Source organism: Alosa sapidissima, chromosome 17, assembly GCF_018492685.1.
Source record: "Alosa sapidissima isolate fAloSap1 chromosome 17, fAloSap1.pri, whole genome shotgun sequence".
NCBI classification, from domain to species: Eukaryota; Metazoa; Chordata; class Actinopteri; order Clupeiformes; family Clupeidae; genus Alosa; species Alosa sapidissima.
The window spans coordinates 14,825,733-14,845,085 of record NC_055973.1 but is presented as its reverse complement, the minus strand read 5'-3'; the positions used below and the strand labels follow the sequence as shown (position 1 = coordinate 14,845,085).

Sequence of the window (19,353 nt, the reverse complement as noted above, 5' to 3'; positions counted from 1 at the left end):
AAACTGCTTTCCATGATCGTTGACCCCTCAGCTGGGAGGGTAGCTGATAATCATGCCTGAGAGGCAAACTAAAAAAAAATATTTGATGGCGTTGAGAGCCTTTCGTGCAAAGAGCCCATTAAGCCATTTAGCACAAATCACTATACTGTAGAAATAGGAATAGGAATACCTCAGTTTGCTTTCGCTTGCAAGCTGCACAAAATCTGCTTTCCACTCAACAGCTGAACTGTGATAGACCTCTGACCTACAATGAAAATCTATGAAGAAATCGACAAAAAAAAAAAATAACAACAATTTCTTTTAACCAGCTAATACCCTCAGTTGATCATCAATACATCCAGTAATGAACATATTTAAGATTGCTTAGTCTGGAGTAAGTCATGACAAAAATGAAAATTGGGGTATCATTACTAATAATCCTGATACAAATATATTGATACACATCCAAACTGAACCAAGCTGTCAACAACAGCCATGAGCATTCACGATCATTCATGATCTGGAACACACTCCTTTTCAGCCTAAACCAGAGTTCTCTATGTGTAAAAATCCGCAATAAGAAGGGCATGCAAGCCTTGACTCTGAGATGTATTGGTTAAGTGACATTTTTTAATATCCTTAAGTATTACAATGGATTTTACCTGACATCCTGATTGAGTTGTAACTGTCACTACATGAGCATACACATCCTGTGAGAAGAAAAAAAGAAAAGCAAGTAATTAAAGAAATGGTCTAACCAATGGTCTGCTTTGTGGAATGCAGAGTGGGTAACAGGTCTACTAAAATGTGGCCAAGCAGAAGAAATTAGAGGGACTAATGGGTGTAGTTTGACGGTTGAGCATGAATGCAGCCAAAACCCACGATATTGCTCTGCATCAGTCAGCTGCTCCCTGCAGCGATGTGTTTGTGTGTGTGTGTGTGTGTGTGTGTGTATGTGTGTGTGTGTGTGTGTGTGTGTGTGTGTGTGTGTGTGTGTGTGTTATTGTGCTGAAGTTAGATTGTAAGTCTGTGTGTATCGGAGGGAGAGAGAGAGAGAGAGAGAGAGAGAGAGAGAGAATGTATCTGACTATACACTTAAAGTGTGTCATCAGTGAGGGGGATGTAGGATGTTTTGGCTTTGCACCACAGAGGTCACTGTGTATGGCTGGGCAAGATTTGTGTCCACACTTTGTCCACCAACAGCAAGAGAAATTAATCGGTGGTAGGCTACTGCATTCCTAAAACCAATTTCTCATCACAAAGCCATTTGGCAGTGTAAAATAGGAACCAAAAATACTACACAAGCAAAATATTATGTCTCATTTTGATTGATCCTAAAGTAAAAGTGTAAAATATGTGATGGATTTTAGTGATGTGGAATAGCCTAATTGGGGAAATTCTTGAGCAGTAGCCTACTTATATTACATGTTATTTTTTAGAATACAACTATTTCTCCCATTACAGTTGCACATTCCCTTAAAAGCGATATCCATTACGACAAGTCACGTGCTTATTAATATAAGTAAGTTATTTTCGTCGTAATGATATGTCAAATAATTGATCACTGTCTTGTGTGCACATCAGAACCACCACCTCATTGGTTTTTTTTTTTTTTTTTTTCAAATGGAGACAATCTCCGGGGCTTGTAATGCACACGTCAGGCGCGAGGTGGATGATATAAATTCAAGATTCCTCTCGGTCGCCGCGTGTCCCTATACAAACTGCCACACGGTGGAGCACTGGCTATTCACGGGCCATGTTTGGGGAGAACCATGTCCTTTACTAATTGCCACCGACAGGGTAATAAACTTTTGTCCTTTTTCAGCACTTGATAGCCCGAGAACACTATAATGATTTTTAATTTGGACTTAGTGCGCAGCGAAACATATTTTCTTCCTGGTTTGAATTCCTTAAAAAATTTCTCGGCACTTCGTCAAACTTGTTGGGTTTGCCTAGGTGATGGTGTCCGCAGCAAAGTAGGCTAAATCTTGTCATTTTTGATAATTAGAGCTAGAAAATTAATTTTCTTTACCCGAAACGCATGGAGAACCTATTCATGGAAGAAACCCCATCACCATGATCGTATCCAACGTGAGCCTAAGTTGCGCGAGGTCTGGTGGCGCGTGGTGTGCCAACACCGGTGACGGCCACTTGGAAGGGACTTCTTCAGACCACACTCTAAGCGCAACTGGACACCTGGTTGTCGCCGTGTGTCTCGGTTTTATCGGGACATTCGGTTTCCTCAATAACTTACTCGTCCTCATCCTTTTCTGTCGCTACAAGATGCTGCGCTCGCCCATTAACTGCCTGCTGGTGAGCATCTCTTTCAGTGATCTGCTGGTGTGTGTCCTGGGAACTCCGTTTAGCTTTGCAGCGAGCACGCAAGGACGCTGGCTTATCGGACCCGCAGGATGTGTGTGGTACGGTTTCGTGAATTCTTGCCTTGGTGAGTTTTTTGCGCATGAAAACTACGATAGCCAAAAGTTTACAGGCTGTGACAATTGTTTTAACTTTCATTGATGCGGTGCAGTTTTTCTGAATGTAGACTTAGTGGAAGGGCTTAGATGTCATCATTTGGGTATTATTATCTGTCCTTGTTGCGATTAATTTAGGAATAGTAACATATTCCAATATATCATTGGAAGTTCATTTTGCTGTAAACCTGACAAATTATATCCTATCATTCGATCTGAAACGAGGGATAGTGTTATTTGTGTTTACAGTAATTAGTATCATATTGTGATGATAAGACAGAGCCTTCTGTTGATTAGATCAAATGAAATGACAGGCTTTGAGTAGTCATCATTTGATCCATGTTAAAATATTTGTAACACTCAAATGAATTTAAACTGAGTCATTGTATGTTATAGGGTATGAAATCAGATGTGTCGAACTGTAAAAATTCCCCAAATTGGCAAGTTACGGGTTTTATTATCTAGAATACTTTGTGGTTCAGGCATGTTGCCAGGTAATGTTAGATGCCATGATAAAGGTTATGTTACACCTGAGAACCTCAGTTGACGTATACTTGCATGGAATGTGTAAATGTGCATCTAACTTATGTGTTTCTGTCTCTCTCTGTCTCTCTGTGTTTGTGTGTGTGTGTGCGTGCATGCGTGCGTGTGTGCGTTAGTGAATGTGTGTGTTTGCATGTGTGCACACCTGTATGTGAGGTAGTGTGTGTGTATGTGTGTGTGTGAGTATGTGCATAGTTGCACTTGCGTGTGTGTGGAATTTCTCTGCAATGTAATTTTTCAATTTCAATTTTATTTCACTTATAGAGCGCCAAAACATTACACATGTCCATTGGCGCTTTACAGAGTGTTAAAGCATTCAAAGAGAGCCCATGAGTAACAAAAAACCCTAGAATTGGAGATACATATAGAAAGAAACCTTGAGCAGGTCAGTTACAGGACAGTAAGGTCTGTGCACATGATAAATGAAAGGTTAGTTAGGTTTAGAGAATAGAACATGGTGTTTTAAAGCCACCTGAGGTATGTTACTGTACAAAGAGGTAGGATGGTTACTGTAGATATCCAGTATGATAATGCATGAATCCTATTTAGTAATGTACTGTACAGCAGGTTGAAAGGAATGCACTCCCATTCAAGTCATAAAGGCTATGGGCATTGCTTAGATGCTGTGATAAACCTTGTTTAGTCCATAATAGACAGGTGACATTGGTTCAGATAACCCTGTGCTCCTACAATGACCTAAACTTGACTTCATGTGACTCATGCTGTCTGGCTCTGATCAGCACAGTGCTAATGGATTTTTGGTCATCATGATTTGTCATAGAAATACATTTTGTTAGAGGTCATCTGAAACACATACACTTTTCATATAACCATATAGTAATGCAGTTAACAAAATAACATGAGATATGGCCAAGAGACCATGTCATCACCAAATTTCATATGTGAAAACAATATTGAAGAGACTGTAGTCAGACATGGCATCTGTCCATATTACCCCATAGTGGACTGCTGCATCATTATCTTAATTAGCCTATAGTGCAAATGCAATCAGTCTAAAAGCCAAGGAGGTTCTGCTTTCCTGGGTTTTTTTTCGGCACTGCTTGAGGCTCTGTATTGGGCTCATCTGATAGTGATTGATTAGCAAGCTTTACTTGTAGTGGACGTGATAAATGTTGCATTGTGAAAGGGATTTTGTGTGTGTGTGTGTGTGTGTGTGTGTGTGTGTGTGTGTGTGTGCCATATTCTTTGTCAACTTGTTCAGTTTCTTAGTGCCACTGGCTCTGAAGACACTGTCCCAACAGATGAATGCAAATATAATTCTGCTTGAAACGACATTTTCAGATTGGTCTCAATCAAGGCAACCCTTGGAGACAGTGGCTCTTGTTACGATGAAGTACTTCACGTCGTTTAGTTATTCTCCTTTCCACTGATTAGCCTGTACCAACACTGTGTACCTGGCTGTATGCAAGCACCATTTAAGCACCTCAGTAATGAAAAGTACCCCAACACACACACACACACACACACACACACACACACACACACACACACAGCACAACATAGTTTATCTCAAGACGCACTTGAGGTGTCCTTGAGTGTGTGGCACTGGTAATGTGCATCAGTGTAATGCTTATTGATTTCCATCTTTAAATGTCCACATGCTATAGTGTCGCGTTCATACAAAGCATAAACAATGTCTGGGCTCAGCTGAGGCTGTGATCGATTAGGGATGGGGTGTCTTTGACACAGTGTGGGTAAAATAATGAAGGAGGTGCCATAAGGGGTGGCAGGAGCGCAGTCCGCTGATGTGGTGCTATATGAATCCAGCCGCACATGCAGTTTAGTGCCGGGTTTGGAGACCTCAGCTTTTCAGGAACTTCTCTCAGAGCTCAATTATTAATGTGTTGACTTTGCACTCTGACACAATTCACTATCTCTGTGTGTGTATCTTTGTGTCTTTGTGCCTTTGCTTGTGTGTCTGTCAACATATTTCACAGTAAGACCTTTAGATCTTTCTGTGCTGTTTTTTTTAAGGCTTTTCTACCTGTGGGTCTTTTTAGAAGAGCATTTTGATGCACATTGTTTGCCTGTGTGTGGTGTTTGTAAAGGATTATGCATTTATGTCTGCACCAAAGACCCCCTACATGTGTGCATGTATGACTTCCCACAGCGTGTGTGCAGTTTATGCATTCAATATAGCCATGTGTGCTGGTTGATATGCCTCTACACTGAACTCAGTGTGGTGATGGGCTTCCAGCAACAAAACAAATAGGGCTTTACAGACTAATCTGGGGCAACAGCAGGAGCAGGAGCATTCAGCAGGAGCATTCTCTCCTCATAACCCACTTGATTTTCATCGCCAGCAGTGATTTCTCAGCTTCACTCCTCAGCATACCTAAGGCATGATTTACCACAACTCAGGAGGCGCGTTCAAATTTAATTTCTGCCTCTCTTACACACACACACACACACACACACACACACACACACACACACACACACACACACACATTTATTACACACAGAGGAAGGCACTTTCATCCTATTTGGGATTTATTAGTGTCATTATTAAAGAATACGAGTGCGGCCAGTATTCAAGCCTGATTATGAGAGGAAGCCGGCTTGGGCTCATGGGACCATGGTGTTCAATCAGAGTCTGTTTCTGCCGTTGTAATTGCACCATTTCTCAAAAAAAAAAGAAAAAAAGAGGTGTTTTCAGCCCTGGCTTAACATTTCACTTAGGAGAAAATACTGCACAAAATAGTAGAAAAACCCACTCAGATGTATTCATTCACTTGTATCTGAGCTGAAGGCATTCGATAATCGCTAAATGAAAACTAACATTTCATTTGTTTGCAGAGTAATTTGTGCCTTGTTGCTACGGTGCTTGTCCATCAGTTCATCCAGTATGGGTTAGATTACAACAGGAAGGCTGTGATTTTCTCAGTGGGAGCTCAGCTGGGCTCAGGTGCAGATGGTGTGATTGACAGTATAGGTGGTGTGGATAGCACATGCTAACCTCCCCCCACCTACTCCATCACATGTTTCTTGAGATCCTGCATGCCTGGCGGGCCATGTTATGAGATCATAATCCCGGCCTGCCGCTCTCCTGGAGATCACACTATGTTTGTCTTTTCTCTTGCTGTATTGCTGTGGAAAGATCACTGTCAGGTTGTGTAACTCTGATTACATTGATTAAAGTCTCTCTCTCTCTCTCTTTTCTTTATTCCCTCGCTCTCTGTCTTTTTCTCTCTGTGTCTGCCTCTGTTGCACTCCCTCTCTGTCGCATCTACACATACTTACTCACTCACTCACTTTCTCTAGCACACACTCACACACATACATACATACATACATACATACATACACACAGGTCATGGATGACATTCCATATCCATTCACCCTCTCCTTCCCACAACACAGACTCTCAGCGCTATGAAGTGGTTTCATATATTTCATTCTGCTCATTCCTCTTCTCCCTTCTCTCTAACCCCCCCCCCCCCCCCACCCGACACAGGCATCGTGTCCCTCATCTCACTGGCGGTGCTCTCCTATGAGCGCTACTGCACCATGATGGGCGCCACCCAGGCCGATGCCACCAACTACAAGAAGGTGGCAGCGGGCATCGCCTTCGCCTGGGGCTACTCGTTGGCATGGTCGGTGCCACCGCTGTTTGGTTGGAGCCGCTACGGCCCCGAGGGGCCCGGCACCACCTGCTCTGTCAACTGGACGGCCAAGACGGCCAACAACGTGTCCTACATTGTGTGTCTGTTCTTCTTCTGTCTCATCCTCCCGTTTGCGGTCATTGTCTACAGCTATGGTAAGCTCCTGCAGGCCATCACACAGGTAGGTTCCCAAAGACAGACACTACACTACTGTATGTATATGAGTATGAGTACTGTATATGTGTATATTTATATACACGTGTGTGTGCGTGTGTGTGGGCGTGTATGTGTGTGTGTGTGTGTGTGTATGTGTGTGTGTGTGTGTTTGTGTGTGTGTGTGTGTGTGTGTGTGTGTGTGTGTGTGTGTGTGTGTGTGTGTGTGTGTGAATGAAGTGTTTTACTGTCCCACCAAGTTTTTGTACTGTCCCTCCAAAGGGAGAGCTCTGTGGAAATTCAGGTTGCAAACGTATCCATTATCTTAGAGTAATGAGCAGACATATCATATAAAAATGGAAGGCGTAATGTCACTAACGCTGGAAGTTGTTAGGTTCCTTAATTATTACCCATTGCTTATTCATGCAGTACCTGGAGGTTTGTTTCCAGTCTATTATGGTTTTTTATTTACAGTGGATTCTGGCAGTCCACCTGTAACAATAAATAAAACCCTAATCTAGTCCTAGGGCCCTACTCAGCACACAGTGAGGTGAAGCACACACTAATCCCGGTGCAGTGAGCTTCCTGCAACAACAGCGGCGCTCGGGACTTGCAACCCTCCGGTTACAAGTCCGAAACGCTAACCAGTAGGCCACGGCTGTCCCCATGGGTGTGTTTTGGGTGTAACATCCTTTAAACCAACGAGAGTGACATTTGTCATTCCTTTAACAGCAGGCAGCGCAACTTCAAACAGCACATCAGTATTTTGACAGTCAGTGGTGAATTTGAAGGAATCTGTTTGCACACGAGACAACTGTGTATGAACACAGGGATTCCACTAAACCTTTCTTTGCTAAAACCTGTTTGTGACTAGCAGAGTATAGCCTTCCGTACATGCATCTGCACTCGCCTATTATTTGAACTCATAGGCAAACTGAAACTAACTAACTGGTCTCATAGTAAACGACAAAACAGTTCTACAGAGTTATTCACTTTCACTATTGACTGACAAGGGGTTACTATCGAAAACATAGCCTGAAAAAAACAACACTTACCCCAGTAATGTTCAAATGACTGAATAGAAACCCTAAGGATAGCAGAGGAGTTGTTTGGGACTGGTTGCTAAGGGCTGCTTACATCTCGTGAGGGTGCGTCTTCAGTTGTACTTTATATGTGTCTTTTGCTATAGACCAGGTTTTTCTTGGTCAGTGGCATAATGATTTTTAGATGGTATAAGATTGCGATTTTTGGATCGTGTGCCAGACCACACCTTATGTCTTTAATTGCCACACCCCTGGGCGCAAGGTTTAATAAAAGTGGAGCACATATTAAATTAAAACATTAAAAAAATAATTTATTGTGTGTAAGATAAGACTAAGCCTTGTGTCGCGCTTTCCGCCGGGTGTAAGATAGGGCCCCTAATCCCCCTCCAGCCCACAGACAGAATGGGGTGTGACTGGGACACATTATGACCATGTAGGCTACTGTACTGCAGGATACACATTATTTTAACTGGCATTAGGTGTGCTCTATGCAGTAATTTATAGTCACTTAATGTAATGTAGCATTAAATATAAACTGCTCCTAAGTATACTGCTAAAGAAATCACAGAGCTAAGTGAAAGCTAAGGCGGCATGTGCATGATACCACTGTGTCTGTGTGGGCATTTGTGTGTGTGTATGCATTTATTTATGATGTGCAAGGGATTTTAAAATGACCTGTAGAGTGGTTGTGAGAGTGTGAATGTGTGTGTGCGTGCGTGCGTGCGTGGTTACATATGAATGTGGTGTCCTGTATAAAATAATTTACAGAGGTCTGTTTAGAATGTTTAGAAATTGCTCAGAGATATGAATAGTAATGGAACTAAGACCTGATGCGAGGATACACTTCAGCCAAACAGCCCATGTATCATAATCTATGAGGAAGAGTAAACTGGCGGACTTAAGCATTTTCTCAGCCTCAGCCTTTTATAAATGTGCTGCTGTTGTTGTCGCTGCAGTGTACACTGTACTATTATAACAAGGCACCATTGTGTACTCCCAAGGGAATACGTTTAATATGCTGTGTAGTCCCTTTAAGCTTCTCTAAATGACTCCAGTGGTCAGATGATTTATCAACTGCCCTACAAGTCAGCTCCCTGCCCTACACTACCATACTGGATTTGAAAGCAGTTCGACCCCAACTTTTTACAAGTGTCTGAGGGGCAAGAGTGATGGTATCCTCAGCTTAATGATAATGAGACACTGGGGTGCTAAAATGTTTGAATACTAATTATTTGTAAACATATTTAGTATGGCAGAGGATTGTGTTCATTAATAGTGATATCCCTGAGAAGAGAATGTTCTCATTCTAACCACCTCGAGTACTTCAGTTAATAGAGAACAGATAGGCAAACAACACCCGCATCTGTAAGCTGTTTGGTTGTTTGTTTATTTCTTGTGTTTTGCTCCCTATGGAGAGACGTGTATTGAACTCCTCCCCCTCATACAGATTATGAAATCCGTTACTGCCTCTCACCGCAAACTCGCAGACTTGAGTAAGTGTCGTTATTTTTTATTTGAGCAACACCACATGAAAGATAGCTAAAGCTGTGTGACCATTTATAATTGTCATCCTGCGAAATTGACACTAACAGAGACAAAAAGAGTCTACTTAGAGAGAACGTTTCACATAGAAAAAATATTTTTTGCAAAAAATATTTCAGAATTTTTATGCAAACTGCTATGTATTAGCCTGATGTTGGCAAAATGAGTTGGAGTGTCATGATAACAAAATGTTCCATGTAAATGAGTTTGCTGTGCGCTGAAGTTTTCCTATATGTAATGCTCAAGTCAGACATTTGACCAGCAGTAGTTCTAGAGTAGATGCAAAGTCAGTAATTTTCAATTAAGTGATTCCACCCAAAGAACAAAATGTTTGGGAGATCAATATGGTGTGGGTCATTTTGTTGTCGTGTCGGTCCCTCATACTTGAAGTTAGTTATTCTTATGGGAATGTAGTAATTATTATTGTATGTATTATTTTTCAATTATAGAATAGGGTTTCTAATCACAATAGCATGTTTTACTTGAGGAATGTATGCAGCTAGTCTGTTAAACATTACATTTGTTAGAATTTTCTTGATTAATCAAATATCATTGCATTGGCAGAATCTCTAAAATATAAGGTCATCACCAGACTCTTAGCCTAGAAATCTAGACGCGCCCCTAGCGGCAGAAAATTAAATTTGCTGTCAGGGCTAGTCTAGCAACTCTCCGTTGGCTTGTGAGCTCCAGAAATCGAAACTTAATCAGGCATTGAAATCGTGTATAGAGTCGTTTGGTGGGCTTAACATAACGATTGATGGCAGAGTTGCAACGGTTTGGCTTGAATTCCCTGCTACTTGAAAACAAATATCCTATTGCGTCCTATTGCGTCCAGAGGGAATTTGAAATACAACTGATTATCCCGCCCCTCGGACTGAGCACTGCGAACGGTGAGTGCCCAGACCCTACATTTTAATGTGGGTCTGGCTCGCCAGGCTACCAGACTCTCCCATGTACTGTACATTCCACAGCCCATTTCTGCCCTGTGATCTACTTTCACTCTCACTTATGTGCTCTACCTTTTGGATGTATGTATGAAAACCTGGGATTCTCCTGTCATCTGTGCATTTGTGCATAGCACTGTGCCATTAAAAACAACCCAAATCAATTGAAATGATGTATAAACAATGACATTTGCAGTAGTTGTTCAGTCTGTTGAACAGTGTAAAAGTAGCATTCTCCCGCTCTGAATGCTAACAACAAAGATGAACATTAAAGGCGGAAACTCCGATTTTATTTTCTGCCCGCTGTCAGAGAACAAAAGATGACCAGGTCAGACCCAAATGCTATAGGTACGCCTGCAGAAAGGCAGATAGAGCCGGAGGTCCTCTCTGGTGAAGAGCAAACATCTGCTCCAGGCAGATATGCGTTTTTGGCCACCACCCCCCCCCCCCCCCCCACCCACCCAAATGTGAACAAATGTACAGCGTTGACAAATGCATGAACATTACCTTCAGCCGATATCGTCAGCGGCCAGAGTCAGTGAAAGGAATGGTGGGGCATTAAAATGCATTCAAGGTCCCTTTTCTCCAGGAGACTTGAATGGCAACTATTATGCGGCGCACTGGAAGTCCCTGTGAATCTCATTTTGGCCAGAAGGTCATCTATAGATACATACACAATGAGATCTAGCAGCTGGTGCGCACTGCTAATCGGGTGACCTAGTAACCAGGCCGACTTTATCTCAGGTCCCTTTGAACACGGAAGAGTGAACACAGCAAATGCCTTGATTTACAGTAATTGTGGTTGTTTGCGGGATTTTTAAATAGATGAAAGTGGCAACCGGGAGGCGTTGTGCCACTGCCACCCAAATGCACCGTGGAGAGTGGACTAATTCCCCAGCCTCCTCGCTCTCTCTCTCTCCTCTTCTCTCTGAGGAGTCAGCAGTGTTTGAATACACAGAACGTGGCCCAGCGTTGCATACTGTACACTTTGTACCAAACTGACAGGACAGAGAGAGAGAGTGGGAGGGAGAGAGAGAGGGAGGAAGGGAGGGAGGGAAAAAGAGGGATAGGATGTGCAAGGAACAAAAAAAAAAACTGCTCTGGACCTTGAAAGTGCAAGGATGCAGAAAGCCATTTAAAGAGGCAGTGCATGTTCAGTATCAGTATGCTATGTACGGGACATCAGTTTATACTTTTAAAGCAAGAGCACTTAACCTCTGAGGGGCCCCAGAGAGGGAGCTACCGTTGCATCTGAGGACACCCTGCTGCTTGACCGGCCTCACCCGGCTCACCTGCTTCTGTAGGAGGCAGCTTAGGCGTGACAGGCTGGGGACTCTGGAGGAACGGTGATGGGTGCCTCCAGGGTGACAGGAGAGTGGAATTAACACTCAAAGAGCTGAAGCTGTGCTTCGTTAAAAGGTCACGATGTAAAAAGCGCTACACTCAGGACATGGGGGAAAGGAGACATTGGATGTTTGCAGCCTCCCGTGTCAAGCTGTGAGAGTTACCTGGTGAACTGATCAGAGAGACAGGGTGCGGAGGATTGAAATATGCAGTGATGGACTCCCGCAGAGGGCAAGCCATGCATACACAGACACGCCGTACACAACGTGCACACGGATAGAGGCAGATACGAAGTCTCTTAGTTCCCAGTCTGAAGAATTGGCATTTATGCCAGCATCATAAGTTTCCGCCGACAGTAGAGCACTTTCATTTTGTTGGAGTAGATTGAACTTTTTCAATAGTCTTACAACTGCAATGTATTTTGTTCTTAAACTGAGACTGGGCTACAATTTTTGCCCACTCCTGAATAATGAGGTAATGCTCTCAATAACTGAGCCACTGGGTTTCACAGAAAGATCTCTTTCTCTGGAGTGCTGTAACAAGTACCTAAGAGTACCATTCTCTTTTTTAGCAAGCGCTTCAGAGAACCAAATTCCATAAGTGCTCATTTTATGTTCTAAAATAGACAAAAGCCTAAATCACATATGTGACAGCACCATCAAAATCCCCCCTTTCAACCCTCTTCAAGATGTATGAATAATGGTTTAATTTCATCAATGACTGCAATTGAAGTGTCTACTCTTTCCTCGATGCTTTGACATTCCTTAATTCAAAGGAGTCCAAGGGAGAGACGCACACAGCACAGACTCAACATGTCTTGTCACAAATATTTCCCAAAGCTGTCAAGCTGTAATTCTGATTATTTGAGTCGAGAACATAATGGTTTTCCCCGCACATATCTTTTGATAATTATCAGCAGGGCGCATGTAATGGAATGCCAACAATCCACCCAGTCTGTTGTTGGGAACAGTTGAGGGACAGGGCCTTTGAGGTGCAAATCTCCTGTCAGTTAGTGGCTAGAGCACATTTCCTGCAGTTCCATTTCCACTGCCCAAGGGACTTACTGGCCACCTCGTGTCTTTTCATCTGTAACTTTGTGAGTTAAGAAAGCAATATTCCCTTTTTACCGGTTTTCCCAGCATCCCCTTGGAGTTCCGTTATCCCTTAAAAGGCCCTCCGCCTGGGACGTGCGTGTCCTGGAGCTGGTGGATCTGGAAAAGACTCACAGTTGGAGCTTCTGTCAAACTGGGATATAAATGATTTGGTCACGGATCCCCGGAACACCTGCACGCACAAGCATGCATGTGCATGCACATGTGTTATACAAACATACAAAGTCATAAATTACAGCCATATTCACATCGAGCAGAAAAACACGCATGCAGAACCAAGACATACACACACGCACACACACACATACGCACAAACGCACGCATACACACACACACACACACATACACACACGCACACCGGATCAGACTGCACAACAGGTCCGTTGTCAAATCCATCTTAAATGGCACACAGCTGGGGTCTGGCCATTTCCCGGACATCTATCCTCCTTTTATAAAGACACTACCTGTCCTATTGTGTGATGTCAAACTGAGCTTGAAATAGAGTATCCCAGTGAGACGGGACCGGACAGATGGGTGAAAAATAACAGAGTCAAGGCTCTTAAGTGACAGTGCTGTCACGGGAGGGAGAGAGAGGTGAGAAAGGGCCAGAGAGGAGTGGAGAGAGTCTGTTGGGGCTCGAGCCAGTGTACATAAAGACCAAATGGAGGAATGGCTGATATTTTCACAACTGCTGTCTCTACCTGTCAAGTTCTTGACACATCTCACATTTGGATCCTCACTTTTTTTTTATCCAAAACGTGGAACTTTCACTTTTGCGTTTGATATGGCTGACAACATCAAATGAATGAGCCCATTTTAATGTTGAATTGCTGATGCTGCTCTGAGATTCAGAGAGGAAATTGTAGGTCTTGTTTGCTTCAAACACTGGAGTCAACAGGGATGAACACGTAAGCTTTCAAAGGGGTTGTCCTATCTGGTACCTGGATGTTGTTGTATCAGGGTGTTTTAAGTGAGGCAGTCTAATTAACTTTCTTTTAAAACTGCAATCCCCTGTAATCACTGGCTTTCAGAGAGACAAAGAGTGTCAGCAACAGCCCCAATAATTTACTGGCAGAGCAGCCATTTCAGGTGACTGGAATTTCTTTCAATGCACGCACACGGCTCTTTCAAGGCCTGGGGAACTAGTGAGGGTCCAGTGAATCTTTCACATAGTGGGTAGACAAACATATCCCCACCCTGCTTAATCTTTATAAAAATAAAAATACACACACACACACACACACACACAGAGAGACCCCTCCCATGAGTTGTCATTTCCCATGTGTCAAATACTGAGTGTTATACGGAAATCCTTTCATCGTGGCAGCATTTCGTTCCCTCAGAGCATTACAGGCGATAGATAGACAGTGGAGTTTTGGTGGATCACGCACAACAGTGGAGTTTGTATCTTGAATCCGGTCATTGATAAGCTGGGCGTGGGTGTAGCTCACAGTCCAATTCTCCTGTGTTTCTGCCATGAGAAGTTGAAGAGCTAATAACGTTGACTGTCAGCCAGAGATGGCTGTCTGAGTCAGGGGCTGTGGGCTCAGCTCCCCTCGTCGGGGCTTAGAGACAGGCCTCACTCAATGTCGACTAGCAGGACTGGACGTTGATCTTCCTGAGTTCTTCCTCGCTTTATCCCTTTTTATAGTAAAGTTGAATTGAACTCAAAGCAGGCTTTGAAGTCTTGCCACCTCAACCTTGATAAATCACAGCACCCACAAAAGGCCCCAAAGAAAACAAAATCACCCGCCAGCGGACTAATGCCCACTGACAGCGAAAGTCACAAACTCCTGGAGCTTCTTGTGGAAGAGAGAAGGGAGCGTTGCTGGACTGCTTCTGCTTCTCAATGGGGGGCTTGGAGGTTAGGTGATACAGGGAGGGGCATCTCCAGCCTGGAAAATGTTCATTTTGCCTTTTTCTGCCCTTGTTGTGTCACAAAGCTCATAGCCTGTCACGGCAGGGGGCAGCCGGGTAGTGGCAACACACCTGCATGTGGTTCCAGCGGGGTCGCCATGGGACTGGTGATGTAGGCGTAATTAGTGCCTGCAGCAGGTGAACCTTTGTTTTTGCTTTCTGCTGATGGGGAAGGCATGAATGGAGAGATATTATGTTCCTTGACTCTGTGTTGGGTATCAAGGTGTGGAGAAACCTAATCTGCTTTTGTTGTAAACAAAACACACACACACACACATACACACACGTCCCTACTAAACCAGTTTGGTTACCATTGTGGTGAATAAGTATTTATTTACAGCCAGATACTCAAATCTCAATGTGACCCTTTTGACTGTGAAGTCACACAAAGTGTACCACAGGCTGAAGGTGCAACCTGAGAGTTATTCGTGCAGCCAAGCGATGGCAGCTCATCCTGCCTGTGTGCACACCAACTCCAGTAGATATGGATCCCCTCGCTCTAATGAATGGCCCTCTCATAAATATTCATGTGTGCACTCGTTGTAATTCTGTTTGGATGACAGTGCTGGAGACTCCTGTATCTGATTGTGTCCTGCAGGTGTGTGGAGGATACAAATCTCACTCCAGAGATTCTGCCATGAGCCATTCTCACGTTTCCACGTGTCCTCACAGCTCCGATGTCAAGGCTTAGACTCTCTGATGAGTCTGTATATCGTTATTTATGCTTGTGGCCCTTAAATCCTGCAGGCAATTTTCAATTATGCTTTTACGATTTTTCTGGGGGCATCAAAACGATTTTGTGTGCATGTAATGAAGCTGTATTTTATGTCCTGGTATTGGCTGCCTGGCTGAGCTGGCTGTCCCATTAGAAACGAAACAAGCCTGTATGCTCTTATGGAGTCCTCAGCAGAGTATAACTGTGTGCTTTTGGAAGCCGAGAAGCCCCTCTCTTCCTTGTCGTTCCACGTTTGTGACCACAGCCTCGCCTGGTGCTTTTCTGCCCGGCTAGAGAGAGCAGCAAGCAGGGCTGTCCCCGATGCTGGCCAGAATCCGCGGGATGATGAATGGCTCCATCAGGGAGATGATTCCAGTCCTGAGTGAGGGGATCCATTCTCTCAGGCGCAGGACAGACTCTGTCTTTGTTTTATAATATAACTGTAGTGGAGAGAGAGCCCTGCTCAAGCGTGAAGTGCACGCAGAGCAAGTGGAATCACAAGAATCACCCAGAAAGTCACTCATTTGTCATGCACTCAATGTACAACTGTCTAACAAGGACGGGTTCAGTGATGAATTGTTTGAGACGGCAAAAGGGGTAAAAAGAAACATATCTCTTTAGAAATGGCCTTTTTCCTCCTTTTTAGTGAAAATGGCTACAAAGAAAGTGCCAGAGCTGTTCCATCAAAGAAAACATTTGTGTAATTTCTGTTTCTCTAATGGTTTGCTTTTATGGTGTAATAGATCAAACATTTATAATCCACATTAATATGTGCCTTGGAATTTTTTTGATTCCTTCAATTTTATGGCCCTAACATCTGGGTAAGTACACAGTAACAATTGATTGTTATGGGCAACTAGCATTCATAACTGTAAGGATGACAAAGTGAATTTAATGATTGTCTGTAAATGAGATCAGAGACCAGGGTTGTGCACAATTCAAATTGCAATTCTGCTTCCTGTTTGCTACCTCAATTGAAATGCAAGTGAAATTCAAGAATTGAATTGAAATTTAAGAGCCAGTTTCAATTCAATTCTGGAATTTTGCACAAGCCTGTCAGAGACGTGGAAAGGGAAATGGGATGTGATCTTTATATGAGATGTTCAGGCAGTGAGATACCCCTACATACCCAACAAACCCTCCTCCACAACAGCCTGCAGACACACACACACACAGACACAGACACACACGCACACACACACACACACACAGGCTACCCAATTCTGAGCTCATTTGGAACAGGGAGGAGATGACAGAGCTGTACCAAGCTCATTTGTTGCTGCAGCCCAGCACGTAATACTTAATGAACCCAAAGACTATGTACCCTTAAAAATGTGTGTGTGTGTGTGTGTCAAGCCCCTCCTCCCCACATACACCACCACCACCACAAGTTTGAAACAGGGTGTGTACTTGATACTGTTCTAGGGAGAGAGAGAAAGAGAGAGAGAGATATTGTGTGGCGCTTCTCTCTAGATTAGGCGTAGCGGTTGGACTTTGGGGAGGTGTGGGAAATAAAGCAGGCTCTCATGGGATCTCCTTAAGTAGTGGCACTGCCAAGCCTCGGCACCCACCTGTCACGGGGGGCTGCAGAATGACAGATCCCCTCCGACTAGCTCAGCAAAGGGGCGGAGATGCATTGTGTCCTCGCTCAGAATAAATCAAGATTAAGATCGTCAGTGTCCAGGTTCCCTTCGGTTCCTCCCTCTGCTGTTGTAAGTAGGTCGGCCCAGGAGCTGGTAGAGGCCTGGAAATATACTGGGATTCTCTCCTCTCTTTTCATCCAACCCCTCTTCTTCATCCTCGTCCTCTTCTTGCACTCATTGTACTCTCTGTTTTCTTCGCTCTCTCGCTCCTTCGCAGCTGCCTGTGTTTTGGTTGTAATGGAAGCAGAAACCAGGCACCTCAGGCCATCTGTCTTAGGGTGTGTGTCCATAGTGATTTTTTTTTTCAAGCACCAGCATCTATTTTCAGTTTTTCCCGATGAGGAGAAAGCATACGCAGCTGCCTTGACAAAAACAACTGCTCCCAGTACTCTGGGTTTTATTGTACGCCTGCTCTAAGCGATTCTAATTGAAAATCTCTGAACTTTTCTGAAAGGTGCTGGTGGGCCGACCATGGGCCGATCAAAGTCTTTCATAAATTAAACAAGATTGTGGACCAAACCCTTTAAAGGGCAATGTTTGTATTTAATTTGTTTGCTTTTTTTTTTACTTTTTAAAAAGATACCAAGTACATGCCATCCTGCCAACTATCTAACATTAGTGCATTAGCAAAGTAGAAGTTGGTGATGAGTTGTTTATTTCAATATCAATTGTTGTCATAGCAACAAGACAAATGCTATGTGTACACACTTGCCCTTACTGTGCCTGCCTCTTTCCTGCCTTGTCCAAGCTGCTGTGGCATCCTCACAGTTGCTGGGTCAGTGCCACCTGCCTGGCATCCCCCTTTCAGCATGCCCACTCTCACAGCTGGTATCTATCTCAGGGACCATGCTTTATAGGCCACATTAGTTCCTAGCCCTAATGCGTTTGACAGAATATCAATAACAGCTGATGCTGTCAAATAGTGATGCTGATATTGACATTTAGTTATGTAACAGATTGATGTTTGGATTGCGTCATTTTTGATCATCCAATATTTAAGGTCACCCCTATAAAATGTGTTCCTTTTATAATATGCAATTAATAATTATGTAAAATTAAAACGAGCAAGGCAGTCTGCCAGCACTGCAGCCACAGGCTTGAAATGATCTTCTTCAGTTTCTGTTCCTCTGAAAGGCACCCCAGTGCTCAGAGGCACACAGCACCAGCGATTTTACTGTTTCTTTGAGATCACACTCCTGGGGGAAGGCAGGCCCCTATTGTCTTGCTTACTGTCCAGTGGTGTGACATGCTTGTCAGGAGAGATTACTCTGCAGCTCCTTATGCTGAGCTGAGCACGCTGGACTGCTTATGGGACCTGACAGCTCCACAGAGTCTTATTTATGAGGTGTAGACGTGTGTCTCTCCCTTTTTAAATTCTCTCTCTCTCTTCCTCTCTCTCTCCACTGCCATCACAATGTGTGCACACACATGTGTGTGGGTAGGTGTGTTTAGTTTGTGTTTGTTGCTGTGTGGTGTGCACTCTTTTGTGTCTCTGTGTTTGTTTTTCTGGCAAGTGCAAGTTGTGTAGCTCGCTCACTCGATCCATCTCTGTCAAACTTCATCAACACTGCATGAGGCCCCAACGGGAGATCTCGCAGCTTAATCAACTTTCCCAAATTACAGCAAGATAAGTGAGCGCCCCTTCAAAGAGTCCCATGTTCCCAACCCTCCGCTGATGTATGGATCATCGAGCGCCAGCGAGAGCTCTTGCAGCAGGCTCGCACGCACACACACACACACACACACACACACGCACACACACACACACACACACACGCACACACGCACGCACACACACACACACACACACACACGCAGACACTGAAGCGCTTGTTGCAAGATGAACGAGAAAAGAAAAGCAGATGCGGGAGAATCTCAGCGAGCGTCTCTCTCTCTTGGGGCAGCCGTGGCCTCCTGGTTAGCGCTTCTGACTTTTAACTGGAGGGTTTCCGGTTCGAACCCTAACCAGTAGGAATGGCTGAAGTTCCCCCTGAGCAAGGCACCTAACCCCTCACTGCTCCCCGAGCGCCGCTGTTGTAGCAGGCAGCTCACTGCGTGGGATTAGTGTGTGCTTCACCTCACTGTGTGTTCACTGTGTGCTGAGTGTGTTTCACTAACTCACGGATTGGGATAAATGCAGAGACCAAATTTCCCTATATATATATATATATATATATATATATATATACATATATACTCTTTCATGTTCCATTTGTGCTAAGTCTACCTGGCAACAGCATGGGCTCCAGCAATATGCGCTCCAGCTCTACAGCTTGCGGGCCTCCTACCTGGAGCCGTCCTGCAGGGTTGACCTTCAT

The 19,353-nt window shown here is 43.9% G+C and overlaps 1 protein-coding gene across 1 annotated transcript in view; it reads left to right on the top strand.

Annotated features, from left to right (window-relative positions):
* Positions 1–2,055: 2,055 nt before the first annotated feature.
* tmtopsb (teleost multiple tissue opsin b) overlaps positions 2,056–19,353 on the top strand; it is a 34,925-nt gene continuing 17,627 nt past the window's right edge. Inside the window, exons 1-2 of the mRNA XM_042068784.1 lie at positions 2,056–2,425; positions 6,475–6,803. Coding sequence (XP_041924718.1) covers positions 2,056–2,425; positions 6,475–6,803 — 699 coding nt within the window. The remainder of the gene's footprint in view (positions 2,426–6,474; positions 6,804–19,353) is intronic.